At 32.8% G+C, this 15,938-nt stretch overlaps 1 protein-coding gene across 13 annotated transcripts in view; it reads right to left on the bottom strand.

The window, feature by feature from the left end:
- LOC130450689 (rho guanine nucleotide exchange factor 18) overlaps nucleotides 1-15,938 on the bottom strand; it is a 103,817-nt gene that overhangs the window by 33,709 nt on the left and 54,170 nt on the right. For 3 of the 13 annotated variants that reach the window (XM_056789225.1, XM_056789227.1, XM_056789226.1), the window contains exons 7-12: nucleotides 13,496-13,630; nucleotides 9,063-9,129; nucleotides 8,478-8,589; nucleotides 8,300-8,373; nucleotides 6,670-6,776; nucleotides 249-305 (exon numbers count right to left, since the gene is read on the bottom strand). In XM_056789225.1, coding sequence (XP_056645203.1) covers nucleotides 249-305; nucleotides 6,670-6,776; nucleotides 8,300-8,373; nucleotides 8,478-8,589; nucleotides 9,063-9,129; nucleotides 13,496-13,630 — 552 coding nt within the window. The remainder of the gene's footprint in view (nucleotides 1-248; nucleotides 306-6,669; nucleotides 6,777-8,299; nucleotides 8,374-8,477; nucleotides 8,590-9,062; nucleotides 9,130-13,495; nucleotides 13,631-15,938) is intronic. The other 10 variants (XM_056789230.1, XM_056789231.1, XM_056789234.1 and 7 more) reach the window with 7 other exon arrangements.

Below are 15,938 nucleotides of genomic sequence, written 5' to 3'. Positions count from 1 at the left end.
TAGGGGGATCCCCTACTTGATAGTTTCATTTGTGTCTGGTATAAATTTAGATTCTTTTTGTAGTGCAAACTCAGTTGCGAGCAACTGTAACTACAAGTCCAAGTTTACGAGCCGGATGACTGCAGAATTACTGAAGAATTTCAACACAACAAATGATGTTCGCTAAAAAAGTAAGGAGTCGAGAAATAAAGATGTGAAAATATCGGAAAACAGTTAAATGGTGGTTGTGAGGTAAGTCGAAAACTTACTTTACTCCCAGTTTAGTTGCGACCCTGCGCCACGGCGAATAGCATAGTTGGCTCCTCCTAAAGGGAGGGGCAGGGAAGAGGCAGCACATTAACCACAAACCCAAATTTTTCAATATTTACCGATATTTGATTATTTTTTATTTACCTTTTTTGCAATATCAATTTAATAGGTGCCATTTCCAAGATATTTCACATTATTAAATCTTAGAAACAATCTTATAAAAAAATGAGGTTAAAATCTGTCACCGCATAATTATTTCTATCAATGAATAACATTGGCAACGGTGTATTAGTCTAGTTTCAATAAAATGATAGTTAGCAAGAAAATTAATTTTTTCTTTTTCGATATTGTTTCCTTTCTATTATATAATAATAATATTAATATTAGCAATTTTTTTAAAGATTCTAATAATTCTTTTGGCTATTGGTTGGAACACTCTGTTTATTACCACTATAAACAAAGAACAATTATTATACTAGTCCTTAGAGCCTCCCTGGTTGCTGGTTCATATCCGGCTCGAAGGACCAGAGTTTCAACTCGGATGATTTCTTTCAAGATCTAAGCTACTTAAACAGTTTTCAAAATCAAAATATCAAGTTGGGGAAAAAGTAATTCTGTTTTTGATATAGATCAAAATGAATTTACTAATATAGACTTTAAAGCAGCTATCAATGATATATGTGCTGATCTCATCGATGATTTTTTGCCACTTTACTACCGAAACCATAATTCCGTTATTGTAGAACTACTGGGGTTCCTGACAACAACTGATCCAAGTAATTTTTACAAAACTCTTTCAAGGTTACACTGATAAGAGAATTTTGTAGAGACAGCAAAGTCAGGAGGTATACTGCCTGTGCTATCAATTTTTAACTAGTCATTAAAATACGAGAGTTGTCTAAAAAGTTTTCAACCTCAACCTGAAGATGTAATGAATCAGTAGAGAAATATATTTGCGCATGAGCTAACATTTCAGCCATTTTGACGTCTAGTTTCTATTGGACAACCGAGCTGTCATTAAATATATGTTTTTGAAAGGCAATACGCCTAAGTAAAATGGAAGATAAGGTAGAAACTGTGAGCGGAGACTCTGTACCATCATTTGACTGAACTCGAGCCTTCGGGATGACCAAAAAATGCTACAACCGGGCCTTGTTGAGATGGTGTAAGCAAAATGAATAGTGATGTCAACCGTATTTTGGGATATTAATGGGATCGATTATATTCAAAAAGGTGTAACAATAAGAGGGGAGTATTATACATAATTGATTGATGAAATAAAGGAAGACATTTATGAAGAAAATTAGATGTAACTCCCAGCAACTTTTTCTTTTCTTTCTAACCTCAAAGTTTCACTTGCAGTAGAGAGAGTTTCATCAGAAGGGGGCGCTGACATTGTAGTAAGTATATAGACTTACAAAATGAAAATTATGAAAAAAATATTTTGTTTCTTTGTTAGGTTTCAGACAACCTTCGTTTATTTCAAAAATGGAACAGAACAAGATATTGGATATTGGATATTATTCAGTCCTTTCTCTCTCCAGGATAAAACTATACATCGAACTATTGATTTGAATGAATATATTTGAAATTTGAGGCAGAAGATGTGAGTGATGGTTCCGTTCAGGAAATATACGAACACGATGATAATAATGATTCAACCGAGTTGTTTAATCACTTCATATTTTTGGTGGATCCAACAATTCGTGTTGTGATAGTACCTGCCTTTTGGAATCTCTCAAAAAGTCATAATTCTCTTAAAATCGCTTCAAGTGAAGCAATTGGATCTTAAACATCTCTGGTCATGCGTTTGGTAGTAGAGCAAAAATATTAATTTCTTTGAGAGACTTCGAATTAACACTTGGGTTTCAATATGAAGCCATCGAATGGTACTGAATATGAGGAGAAAGCTGTGAAAACGATTCAACCACCCATCATATTCAGCAGATATGCCTATGCCTATTTTGTGGGGACTATTATTTGAAGGGTTCAAGTTTGTAGACTTAAAAAGAGACTATGTTGAAAAATAAAAATTATTAAGAAACAAAAAATGTTTCGTTTCCGTGTTAGGTTAGAGCTCGTGAGACATAATACCCTTCCAAGCACACCAAAGAACAAATTTGTAAACGTAAAACAGTTTCCAACTGTTAGCGAAGCATTTGTGGATTGGGACCAACCTCTTTTGGACATGTCACATTTATCATTGACTATCATTGTCTCACGTTTACAAAAATTGTTGTAAGAGATGTTGCGAGTTGAAATATGTCGGTCTATCACATATGTTTGAAAAATACCATCCGATTCTTCAACGGATATTGTGTAAAATCGAAATAGAGCAAACCAATTCTAAGACTAATATTAATTTAAGCATTAATCAGTATAGACACTACAAAATTTTCGATGAGCCGTTCCTGGACAACTACCAAACTTCCTATGGAATTGGATAAGTATTACTAGAGATATACAACATACGCCATCTATTATAAAGAACTGTCATTATTTTTTCCCCAGCCTATTATAATATTTAAGTTAATTTGGAAACTGGCACCTACAAATTATTTGTCAAATTACTACATACATAACATTAAATAATTTTTAACAAAAAAAACTAGCAACGACACCCTATCGCATTTGTAAGCATTTAAATAACCAAAATAAGGCGCGAACAATGTTTTTTATTCACATTGAGGTTAGAATTTCATCATGTTTTAAATTAACGAAGTGTCCAGTTGGTGTTGCGGTTATTTAAATGCAATTTTAACTCAAATTATCGGCAATGAAAAGCTACAAAGCAAGGCAACACAACATTTAAGGTATATCAAGCCAAGCGAAGAATACAGGTGTGTGGTTTTTGTAGATTGGAATGTTTGTGAGGGTGGGAAATCAAATTTTTACACAGACATTTTTCATAGTCGACGAAAACGTTAACAAAGATTTATCGAACAATACTTACTAGGATAAAAGTTAATGTTTATCAAAATTTTGTTATAAAATAAACCAAATGATTAAGCTGGAAATTTCATATAGCGGAAATGCAAAGTAGTGTTGAGCTTTCACAAAAATATTGGGATTTATTTTCAACAAATTATGAATAGAGAAAAAACATTTATTGTGAAAATATTTTAGATCTATTCCGGACTTGTAGTAAATTCAGTTTTATCAATCACAGAAATAATTAATGAAGAAAGTGACGAAAAAAGTTTTATTTTATAATAATATATAATGATAATACACAGTTCGAATGACCAGAAAGTATTATTTTCAGTGGTTAAAATCAGTTAATAACTAAAAAAATTAACAAAAAATATTAGATAAGTATTTTTATTGATAAATATTAACTTTGCGACCATTCCGGATAATAACATATAAAAATAATTTATAATTCGATTTGCTACTACTCATTCCTGCTCAAATGGGTTGGTTGTATCGAAAATATATCCGAAATAGTCCATCCACATTTATATAGACTGTAAAAGTACTCAGATAGAAATGCGGGATTCTAATAGAATTTAATCAAAAGGTATTTCAGAAAAAGTAATCTATTTACAAATTTTTTGATTCGAATATAATAGGAGTATAAGGAAAATACTTAGATGACAATAAGATACTGAAATTGGTTACCAATGAAACTTGACGATTATTGAAAAGAATCCATAGAATGAATGAATAAACTGGAAGCTTCTGTTATTGTAGATTGTTCCTAGAGTCGTTTTGGTAAATCTGCATCTATACCTAGAAGAATCTGCATCTCATTGCTCTGCTTTCAATATACGTACATACCAAAGCAGCATATTTTTATGGGTGTTTTATGTTCAAAGTTTTAGCACTGTTTCTTTGAAGAATATAATCTTTTTGAGGAAATGGGAAGGATAAATCTCTCCTGCTCGTAGAATCTTCCATGCCCATCGTCTTAAGGTGATAGATCAGAAAACCAACCATAACTTTCATGTCCTTTATTGATATCTCGAGAAGTTCCTCAGACGTCTTATGGTTATGAATCTTTTGGATTATATAGACCTGGAATGTTCCTCCAGTGTAACATGCCGTTCGGCTTGTTAAGTTTTTCTTCAAATATGTTGAATATCCCTTTGTTCACGTATTGTGGCACAGTAGTCACTTTTGATTTATTTATTTTAACATTCGAGTTTTTGAAGAAATTAATTAATTTGTTATCGACCTTCCACTCCATCCAGAAATTAAATAAAACTTCGGAATGTACGCTAAATCGTCCTCTATCTACCTACACTTTGAATCAAAGTAAATTTCAATAAATTTGTGGTTTATATCCACTGGTAAACTTTTCTTTGCTTTTTTATTGTGCTCAAAAAATTCCAGTTATCTTTATGGATTTCCTTTTGTTTGAAGCAAATTTTGTACGATAGTTTTCATATAAATTCTTATTTTCTATTTATTTGGTGAACAGAACGATTAAAATAAAACAGATTCCTGTTTGATTATATCTTAGAGCATAAGTTCCTTTTCATTCAAATCTATTCTACCTACGCGTTCCTTCTTTAGTTATTTCCATCTGAGTTCGAGTTTCCTCCCTCATTTTATTTTTTTCCCACAATAAAAAACTTCAATTCAACTCCAACAATTGGGAATTCAGTTGAGGGCTGCAACCATCCCGGATTTCCATAGATAAGTCCCAGCCTTATCTTTAATATATAGACAAGTCTGAATTGTTTTTAATTTATAACTGCTTTTGTTCGTTGTCCTCTTTGGGATACGCAGTTAATGCGAATTTAGTATTTTATTTGTTGCCGAAACTTTTATTGTTCACAGCAATAAACATTAATTTTGGAAATTGTGTCCGTGGACGGTTTAATTCATTCCACCTTTTTTTATTCATTTTTATCGTTGTTCGTTAAAAAGCTGGTCGTTTCCAATTTAATACAGACTGTTCACCTTATCTGAGTACCAATTTAAATACTTTATCTGAGGCCGATTACCATTTCCTCAGGAAGAGTCTCCTGCCGGGGAAGTGAGGTTATATATACCAGTAAGACTGTATCTCATGAGGCATTGGTCCTAGATATAGAGTGTTTGCCCCTGGCAGCCATATTAGGGTTACTTTGTTTCTGTTAGCTAGTGATTTTACAGTTTTTTTTTGCACTACCACACTAGAAAGTGCATAAAATAGCCTTCAAGGCCGTTTGGGACAATTGGAGAGAATGTGATTTGTGGTATTACAAGATATAAGAATATCATGGATGAATATGGTTACCAATTATGTACCACTACGAAGACTGAACAATAAAATAAGTAAATCAATAATAACAATAAAAGAAAAGTGGATCATATAACAAGAAACTAAAATTGATATGGCTTGCAGTAGCGAGTTCTATAAGGCGAAATATATGGTCATAGAAGACCAGGACGGAAAAGAAACTCTTGACTCCAAAAAATCAACTACCACAGAATTATTCTGGGCATTAACCAACAAAGTTAGAATACCATAGTTATTCTTAAACATCCGTATTGGATAGGCAGTAGCAGAAGAAGAATAAAACCCGAAAAACGCCTACAATTATCAAGTTCTTTTGTTTAGGTTATGATTCAGTAAAATATTAGTACCAATAAACATCATTTATACTGAAAGATTTAGAAAAAAATACACTGAGTATCATTATGGTGTTAATTATCGTTAGTGGGTGAGTAAATATGAATATTCTTGTCAACAGGCATCTGTCACTTGATTCCTGTTAAAATGACATGAGCTACGTTATTTATATTGTGTATGACAGTAGAGTATGTCATTATTTAAAGAGAAAATGGTGAAATTTTGTACTTGCAGGCTTGTGCTAGAGTTCTACAAGAACAGGTGGGTGACGAAACGAATTGAGATCGACAAATCCACCAATTAGTCTAGAGCTGTCTTGGTATAGCCAAAAGTGTAACTATAAAATCTTTATGTAATCTATGTGCAAAATAAAATCTTCGGGGGTATATGGAAAAAAAATGGTGGAACGTTACAGGGTTCAAAAAATTGAATCAGTACCAGGTGACGGTTTTTACTCTGATGGGACACAACATCACAAAGAAAAATTATTCACAAATATTTTTCTTAATATTACGAGGCTACAGAAATTTTTCTACTGATGAATATTCAATCAAAAACATATGATTTAAGCAAATTTTTAATTTGTCTCAATAATTGATAAATAAATAACTTTTTCTGAAATATATCTCTCAATATCATTTCAACTTCAAGTACTTTATCTTTCATGCCCAATAACGCCTATTCTACTAAAAATCTAACCAATTTTGCCTAAGTCAACAATTACAAACCTTCTACACATTAAAAAAAATCAACTCATTTTTTTGCCAATTAAATAGTTCACCCTTTGCTAAAACCCAATGTTTTATCTGTGTCCATGTAAAAAAATTACAGATATGAATTTATAAAAAAAAGTTTACCTAGCGGGAGTATTTTGAGAACCAGGTATTGAGGCGGATCCACGTTTGGATATTGAATTTTTCGCATTCGTCAACGGTGCAGCGAATCCTGACAACTTACTTGTACTCTAAAAAAAAAGGAGAATGAAACAAGGAACTTGCTGTATCTCAAAAACTATTTGCTGTGGCATTTTTTAATATTAAAAATAGCCCAATAAAAAGGCTTTATTTTAAAAGTCAACGATTAAACTAATACTGCTTTGTATATTTGTTACAATGGCAACACTGTCTGCTTTTGAATGTCACCAACATTTCCGGTGTAAACTTTACAGTGTTCAACATAACCTCAACCACGAAATTTCGCAGTTAATTGAAATGTGCAATGCCTAATAACAATTGGATTGATACATGAACACTTTCGTGTAATCATCATCATCATCATGCCATTTAATCTCTTGGATTATGGCTAGCGTTTGGGACATCTATATATCCCTTTATTGGGGTGAATTACTCCCCTTGTTTTTTTGGTATAGTTTTTTGTTGGTTCTAGCTTCGTTTGTAAGCTTTCTCCATTCTTTCCAGTTTCAAGAATTCTGGTATCTTCTTCAAGTTGGTTTCTCCAGGTATTTCTTGGTCTACCTCTGCCTCTTGGCTATCCTCCTCACCGTTTCTGTAGGTTTCCTTCTTATGAGGTATCCTATCTAATTCAGTATTCGTGCTTTTACATACCTTATTATATTTTCTCCTCCCAGTTCTTCTTCTATTTCTTTATTTTCTTCAATCTTCTCTCTCTCTATCTTCTGTAATATGTGGTCCGAGTATAGTTCTTAATATTTTCTCTCGATTATCTTCAGGTGTTCTTCTTTCTTTTTATTTATGATAGTTGTTTCCATGGCGTACTGTTTTCATGGCGTACATACTGGTCTTAATAATGTCTAATATATTTTTATTTTGTTTTTTACTAATATTCTTGCTTTAGATTAACTTTTTTTTTCTAAATGTTCTATATTCATCTTGTATTCTCTCTTTTATTATTTTTCTATAATACTTTTTCATAATTCGACTTAATACATAATATAGTCCCCCCAATGAGCCGTTAGACCTTGACCTTGGTGATGGGGTCTATCGGCCTGGTAGAAAGGATGCTCCATTTTTATGGGATTGATCGAAATTGGTACCAGAGCCCTAATTAGGTGTCGCGAATAATACCTGCGGAAAACCTGGCGAAATTCCAAAGGCTCTACAAGAGCAGGGACCATGACAAACTCTCTTCTTTCTCCGAGGACTCAGAGCAATCAGGGTACATGGAACCTACTACTAAATGGTACCTGAGTGAATTCTATTTGTTCCCAATTTTTTTTCAAATCAAAAAGAGGCAGTTTTGGAGGCACCTCAGTGAAAATGGAAAAATTAGGTTAGAATTTTTGAGTATAAAGCGAATTTAAAAAAAATGGAATAGAATGTGAATTTTTTTTAATGAAAATGTAGTGATAAGACAATTGATTGTGGTAGTGAAAATATAGAAAATAGAAAATTTTGAAAAGACATATTAGGAATACTAAAATATTTCTTCTTCTGGTCACTTATGCTAGTCTTTATGGAGCGAATAGTTTCTGAGATACCGGATTATTATGAAGACATTCTTGCTTACCTTTGCGTTTTTTATCTTAACACATTCTTGAATATTGTCCTTACATGTATTCTGATGCACTGTAGTACCACAGCCTAAAATTAAATAATTCAAATATATACAGGGTGTCTGATTATATAAATCTACTAATTAAACATTAGAACTTTGATGATATTGATATTTTTAGTGATATACTCACTTTCACAGTAGAGGGCGGGCTTATTGCTTAATAATTTAGTGCAAACGTCACATATTTGCGAATTGCCGAAACATCCAGTCACCCATTGATGTGCCAGTTTCTTGGACTTGTCCTAAATTATAAGATGAACATTATCAACATTATTTTGACACAAATGAAGAAAAAAGTTGAATATCCAGGACAGTTAGAAGGTCCAAGAACTTTATCTACTTATAAGCATATTTAATAAAAAATTTGATCTAACGGTTGAATTTTCGGCATTCCCTGAATTTTTTTTACACTAAACTGTATCAGCCATATTACAAAAAAAATATCACTAAAATTAATGTAAAATAAATCACGTTCAGTATTTGAGATCACGTGCTGAAGAAGTACAATGACAATAAAACTGGTCCACAAGTTTCTTTAATATTTAACAGTTGGATTGACAGAAAGGACCAGTACTAAATGATCCTGAGATTTGAAATTTCGAATATAATAATGAGAAAATGTAGTTGATGGAATGGATCCGGGTACGAAGGAAAGTAGTTTTATGAGACAACTAATTATAACAATGTAAACGCCTTTAAATAAATCTTATCTCACCTTCTTTTTTCTGAAAAATAAACTTCCCCGCTTTCTTCTTTTTTCAGCATGTAATTCATAAGGAGCGCTGAAAACATTCACGTAAATACATTTTCCAAAAAAAATTCTTATATTGTAATAATAATCGAATAATATTGTTTGAAATATGCATTTTTTTTCAATTTTCAACGATACTTCTATTTAAAATCAGACTAGTACATTTTTCAAAAAAACTGGTTCATTTTTGGAAACGTTTTTTAGAAGGGACACTCTGTAGATGATTTTAAGTAAGATTATTGAAATAAATCTACGGTTTTAACGAATTTAGCATCGATTTAATTAACCAGAATGTTGTATACCACCACATTATAATTATTATAATAATCATATACAGAGTGTTGATTTAATAGGAACTAAGTGCATGCAAAAATTTTTATTAAACTTCAAATATATTTATTTCAAACTAATACGAGCTACAAAAAGATTTTCAATGTGAAAAGATTTCAATATTGCATTCAAAAATTTAATCGAAATTGTTGTATATTTTAAATAGATACGAGGGTTGCTACTTAAGTTTTGAGATATGGCAGCACTGATGTGAATATGTCAAATATGACACTGACATCATAAAGTTTGCAATTTTTAATGGTGGACGTACTCAGAACGTGTTATATGAGTGCTATTTGAGTTGTTTACATTTTCGTGCGATGATTTTTTAGGACTTTAGACGTGGATTTAACCAACAGCAGTATGCCGATCAACTCACTTAGACTTTTGGTGAAGAAGCAACATCTGGAATCACTGTGATTCACTGGTTTTCAGAATTTAATCGTGGTCGCACTACGCTTCAGGATGAATATCGTAAAGGTCGTCTAAAATAGGCTAAAGCGCCAGAAAACATCGATGCTGTGCTTAAAAAAGATACGTTCGCATTGGATACGGCATAATTTGAAAAATGTCGATTAGTACGAAGAAATGTTGAAAAGAAGCAATCGCGATGCTCCAAAAGACGTTTATAAGTTCGTGACAGACGCATGGATTCGAATCTAAACAATAATCGATTGTATGGGTCTTCCAAGACGAACCAAATCCACCAAAAGTTGTTCTCGTAAAAAAAAAACACTTGTCTTCATCGTTCCAATGTAGAAAGATCAAATGTGGGTGATACCCCAGCATTTTTTTGCCAAAAGTGTGCGAAGAACTCAGGGAATTCAATCACAGAAGCCGAATCATTCTCCACCACGACAATGTGAGATCTTACACATCAGTTCAAACGAAAACGGATATGGTCCTATTTGTATTCTTCTGACAAGTAGCGAGCCCTTATATTTTGTTAATGGTCAGATCAACTCATATTAATTTTTTTGTCGTAAAATTTACTTCATTATTTTCTTTTATACCTCATAATAATCAATTTCAAAATTTTATTTTTTTCTCACCATAATCTCTATTTGAAATAAATAATAACTCATTTTGCAAATATATTAAACTAATTTAAATTTCTATGGTCCACACTTAAAATTTTCACATTACTGTAAACCAACAAACTCATGAGTTTTGTGGGTAGCTTTTTTAACCTTGTTTTTTTGTAATTTCAAATACGACTAGTGTATACTTATTAATAAATTGAAACATTTTTTTTATATCAAAATAATAATAATTGTTAATTTCTTGGTCAAGATTGGTTGTAGTCTTTAAATTTTATTTTTTAAAATACAAATCATTGTGCTTTGTCGTAACGATTAGTTTTATTCCAAAAGATATTTCACCCTATTTCTTTATCTTTCTCCGTTTAGGTTAATAAATTGAGTGGCGCCCCATTTGAGAATTTGAGAACATATTAAAATTTTTGAACATCATAAACACTACAAAATCTTGCAACGAATCTTGACAACACACATTAACATGATGAGCTTAGTCGGAGCCCAAAATGTGAACTTTTAGGTTATATCGTTCTAAATTTGGAACACCCTATATTGCTAGTGGAAAATGTATTTCGGCATTGAAAATCACATCTCGACAGCAATTTTCTTATTGGAATATTTTTTGTTTACATCGGATGATTTCTCAAACATCATGACTTTCAATTTACCTCCTCCAAAAAGTTGTATTACATCTGGTCATGGCATATTTTTTAGCAATGCAGAAACTTGTTGAGGGAATCACTCGAGTATATTTTAGTTACAACATTATTTTTTTTTCATGATGTAACAAGACATAGTACAGCTATGAAATTTCCTTTATCACCACTTATTTCTTTAGCAGCTAAGCAGCATATTTATTGAGTATATTATCAAATGAAAACCCGGGTAGAAAGAGAAATTGATCTAGGACCATGGGGTTGGGAGTTAAAAAATGATATACTACAGTCACTAATGATTTTATTACCACCAGCATCCTATCTACACATCTTTCGTCGATTTTTCACATCTTCTTTACAACACCATTATAAAGGTTTATACAAAAGAATTTTTCCGTACATTGGGGTTTAAAATGCCTAAAATAACTGGACTATTATTCCCGCAGATCAAAAATAAATCTCAAGGTCCACGTCCACCTTAAGTAGCAGTTGATGCGTTCAACTCACTTGTTTTGTAGGTACCTCAATCGGAGTTGGTTCAAACCCATGCAAACTGACATTGATCTCAATTGAAATTATTTTGAAAAACAACAAAGCCATATCCAATTATAAATATTTGTTTCAAAACTTAAGTAGCAACCCTCGTATCAGCAGACAGTTCGGAAGAAGTCGTCATCTCTGGATAAACTTTAGTAGATAAGTTTCGGAATGAAAATTGGTTGTTGATGGCTTTTTTCGAGACTAATAGGATCGTTAGTAACAAAGTTAAATCCTAATGTCTTTTTGGCATTTTTATTGCGCATGGATTGACATCATTCCAAGTTACGATTTCTCCACAAAACTGTTTGTTGTATGTATGAAGGGTAAATAGAAGAAGAACAAATCTGTATATATGCAAAGGGGTGGCGCCACTTTTGCATCATGGCGAATTTCTTTTGGGTTATATTTACTACATTATTTTAAAATTTTTAATAATTGACGCTTCTTCAACTTACTTCTACCCTCCATATTTGTATGGAAAGACGATTAAGAACCTGTACTGTCTTTTCGACATTGTTATTTTGAATTATTTTTTACTTCCATATCATCATTTCTCAGTCAGTTTTACTTCTATATGTCTATTGTATGTCACATGTCAAACGTCGAACTCTAGCGGACATTATTCGAATCTCCAATCGACAATGAGAAGGATCGTTACGAGTGACGACTTCAATGAATTTTGTGTTCAAAAAGAGTGAATACCAGCTACTAGTCGGCGAATTTACCATATGATATTAAACTTAGCGAGATAAATGAGAGCACAGTTATTTTATTTGCTACTAGCTTTACTAGTATGTCTTCATAGTCACTATTGAACTAACAGCTATACTTTCGAATCTGCCCGGTTTAAGTTCTCGTTAGTTTGGCGTTTTCGAAATCATATAATCCATTTATCGAGTTTTCAGGTGGATAATTCAATTTATTGGTTAGATTTATAAATAAAACGAAACGAAAGGTTTACTAACATTCGAATTGGAAACTGTCTCTTGATATTATTAAGCAGACAGAGGAAGGGATCCATTTTTTGGTTAGGTTAGGTTAGGTTAGTTTACTTTAGTTTAGGTTAGGTTAATTTGACCGGTAACTATTTTTCTATGAAATGTGATACATTTTTATAATCAAGAGGAGCTGCCATTTTGTATAATTCATAAATAGAAAGTAAAACCAATAGCAACCAATCCATTTATCGGTCTAACCTTACATACTAATTTCAGACATCAATAAAAGGATTTTACGATCTCGAAAACTTCAAACAAACCGATCATATACGTAACTCCCTGAAAACGATAATTTGGTTAGGTAAACAGTTTACCTTGAGTCTCTGAAGACGATAATTTGGTGAGGTAAACAGTTTACCTTGAGTCTCTAAAGACGATAATTTGGTGAGGTAAACAGTTTACCTTGAGTCTCTAAAGACGATAATTTAGTCAGGTAAACAGTTCACCTTGAGTCTCGTCTCTGAAGACGATAATTTGGTCAGGTAAACAGTTTATCTTGAGTCTCTGAAGACGAAAATTTGGTTAAGTAAACAGTTTTGAGTCTCGTCACTAAAAACGATAATTTGGTCATATCTCGAAATTATTAGCAATAGAAGACGTAGTGATCAGTATTTAGGCGCTAGCTACTTGTAGTGTTTACCGACTAGCAGCTGGTTGATGTAATGTGATTATATTTTGATTGTACCAAGATAGGATTTTTTTATGTTGAACAAAAATTTGGTCTAGCTTTTGACCAGCGTTAGAAGACGACCCAGCATTTGGATTTCGTCCAATCGTAACAATAAATTCAAAACATTTCTACTTTATGGTGATATCCTATGCATGCTTTTACTTACTGGTGCAAAAGTGCAATCGTGTGAGGATCATAGTGGGCATGTCCTAATCGGCTACCTTCTTCTTCTGTTTCGCTCTCAGTTCCACTGGGTCGGCCCCTAGACACCAAGCTAAGCACATGCACTACACTGTTCAAGCTAAAGTGATTTTTTTTATTATATCAAAACATCTAATTTTGTCGATTTTTTTTTAAATAATAGTTGTCAACATTTGATCACAAAATGAAGGTATGAAGACAGCATTTGTCCTGTTCAGATACTCCCCTTTCACACGTGTTTTCATCACTGTAACCAGTGAACCGAAATGGGAGACAAATGCGACAATTAAGTTGGAATTTTCGGAACCGTTGGTGATATTTACACTGAACACCACTACACAAACACTGACGATTACACTGTTTGACGCGCGTTTCTATAACTGAAGATAAACGGTTTCCCTTCGGTCCCTGAAGACGATCACTTGGTTAGGTAAACAGTTTACCTTGAGTCTCTAAAGAAGATCACTTTTTCAAGTAAACAATTTACCTGCAGTCTCTGAAGGCGATCACTTGGTTAGGTAAAGAGTTTACCTTGAGCCTCTGAAGACGATAACTTGGTTATCGAAACGCGCGTCAAACAGTGTAATCGTAAGTGTTGGTGTAGTGGTGGTGTAAACAGTGTGTTCAGTATAAATGCGACAATGATTGTTGTACGAGGCGTGATACTAAAAATTACCCTTTTCATAGTACTACTCTTGCACTAATCACAAAGTTATATTTTCGACTGGAAGCATTTCTGTAAGGCTTCCATTGATGTTTGTAATGATTTCGATACGTTCTAGGACATTTTTATTTTAGACAATTCACATTGTATTAAATCTGGTTAACAAAACAGAATGACTTTTAGTGAGCAAAATCTAGTCAACCAAAGCGACTTGTACGGTGCTACGTTATGACGGAGAAGAAAGCTGGTTGTTTTTAGGAAAGTAGCATTGTGTTAAATCTGATTAACAAAACAGACTTTTAGTGTCAACTTTTAGTATATATACAACTGTTGTTGAATTCGGAGGATATCATAATTGTTCCTCGTCCTTAAATGACCTATTTCCTCTTTAAAATCGCTGATACCACATCTCTTAACAGTCTTCAAAGTTACTAAATCATCAAAATCAAATGCACATATCCCTTTACAGCTTCGGAGGCTCTTTGAGGCCTTGCCAACTTATAACCTCGGGGTAAGTTTAGGGAGAAGTGTTTTCCGAGTGGCTTACCGCCGATTGTGCAAGTTTTTTTGGTAGAAACTCTTAATAGTGACACTTCTAGCATTGCAACACTACTAAACTGCCATTTTTGACAGAAATAGATGTTTCGTATTAGTTATCTATGATACAAGTGCGTAAACTGATACTTTTGCGCACGAGTATCATGCAATATTTTATCTACGACCACATTAAAATATAAAACAGAATTTTAATATGAATTTATGGTAGTTTTCAACATTGAATGATAGGAACATAACGTTGACGATTTCCATTGACATTGGCTTGACTTTTCCGGGAAATATGCAATAAGAGCTTTTTCCGTGTGATTTTTTATTATTTTAGTGTTGAATCACCATATGAGTTGATGTATATTTTTCTTGACTTTCCGGATCCAGGTTTTGAGTTACATTGCACGTAATTTCCGTAAAGGCAGCTTGATATTGTGCGAGACAATGCGCAAGAAATTGAATGCAAAATATTGCATAGATTAATATTGGACGTCATTTGACAAGTCTCTTACCACTGCATCATGATTGCCCCTAACACAACTTCCATAAGTAAATTAAGCAATCTCCTAACCTCAAATTTTATTTGCTATAACAAACCTATGCGAAATGAACAAGCAAGAAATAACTAGACTATTGAACATCATCTGCGCTTTTGATAAAAAAATATATGCGTCTTGCATTGCATCGCATCATGTCAAGCGGCCTTTACGAAATTCAGCTGATCTAAGACTAACATTTGGTTGGTTGAGCCAAAAGTAACTAGATTTGCGAGATTTTGCATGAAACAATCAGCCGAACTTCATGTACGCATGCTAGTTATCAAGAAATATTGCGACTTTTGTTGGATTGCATCATTTCAAGCATGCAATTTGTTGTACATTATCTTGCATCATGTCAAGCAGCCTTAATTTCATGAGTGGTGCAATCAGATTTTTCATCCACATTTTTTGTTTTTAGATTAACAATCAGTGTTTTCTCAATCCAAATTTGCAAAATATTTTGCAAAATCACGAGTTTCGCACTTCATAAGGACAGTACAAAACTATTACAATTACAGAACATTTCACACAAACACAAAATTATTCAAGTTAATTTGATAAATATACAAATAAAAAAGTGTTATGACGATTATCCTATTTGAAAATCTTTGCTATTTTTCACATTTTTTTTGGGCGTTATAATGAAATCCCATTTGAAA

The sequence above is a fragment of the Diorhabda sublineata genome, chromosome X (genome assembly GCF_026230105.1).
Source record: "Diorhabda sublineata isolate icDioSubl1.1 chromosome X, icDioSubl1.1, whole genome shotgun sequence".
Taxonomy (NCBI): domain Eukaryota; kingdom Metazoa; phylum Arthropoda; class Insecta; order Coleoptera; family Chrysomelidae; genus Diorhabda; species Diorhabda sublineata.
This window is presented reverse-complemented; position numbering and strand designations above follow the sequence as displayed.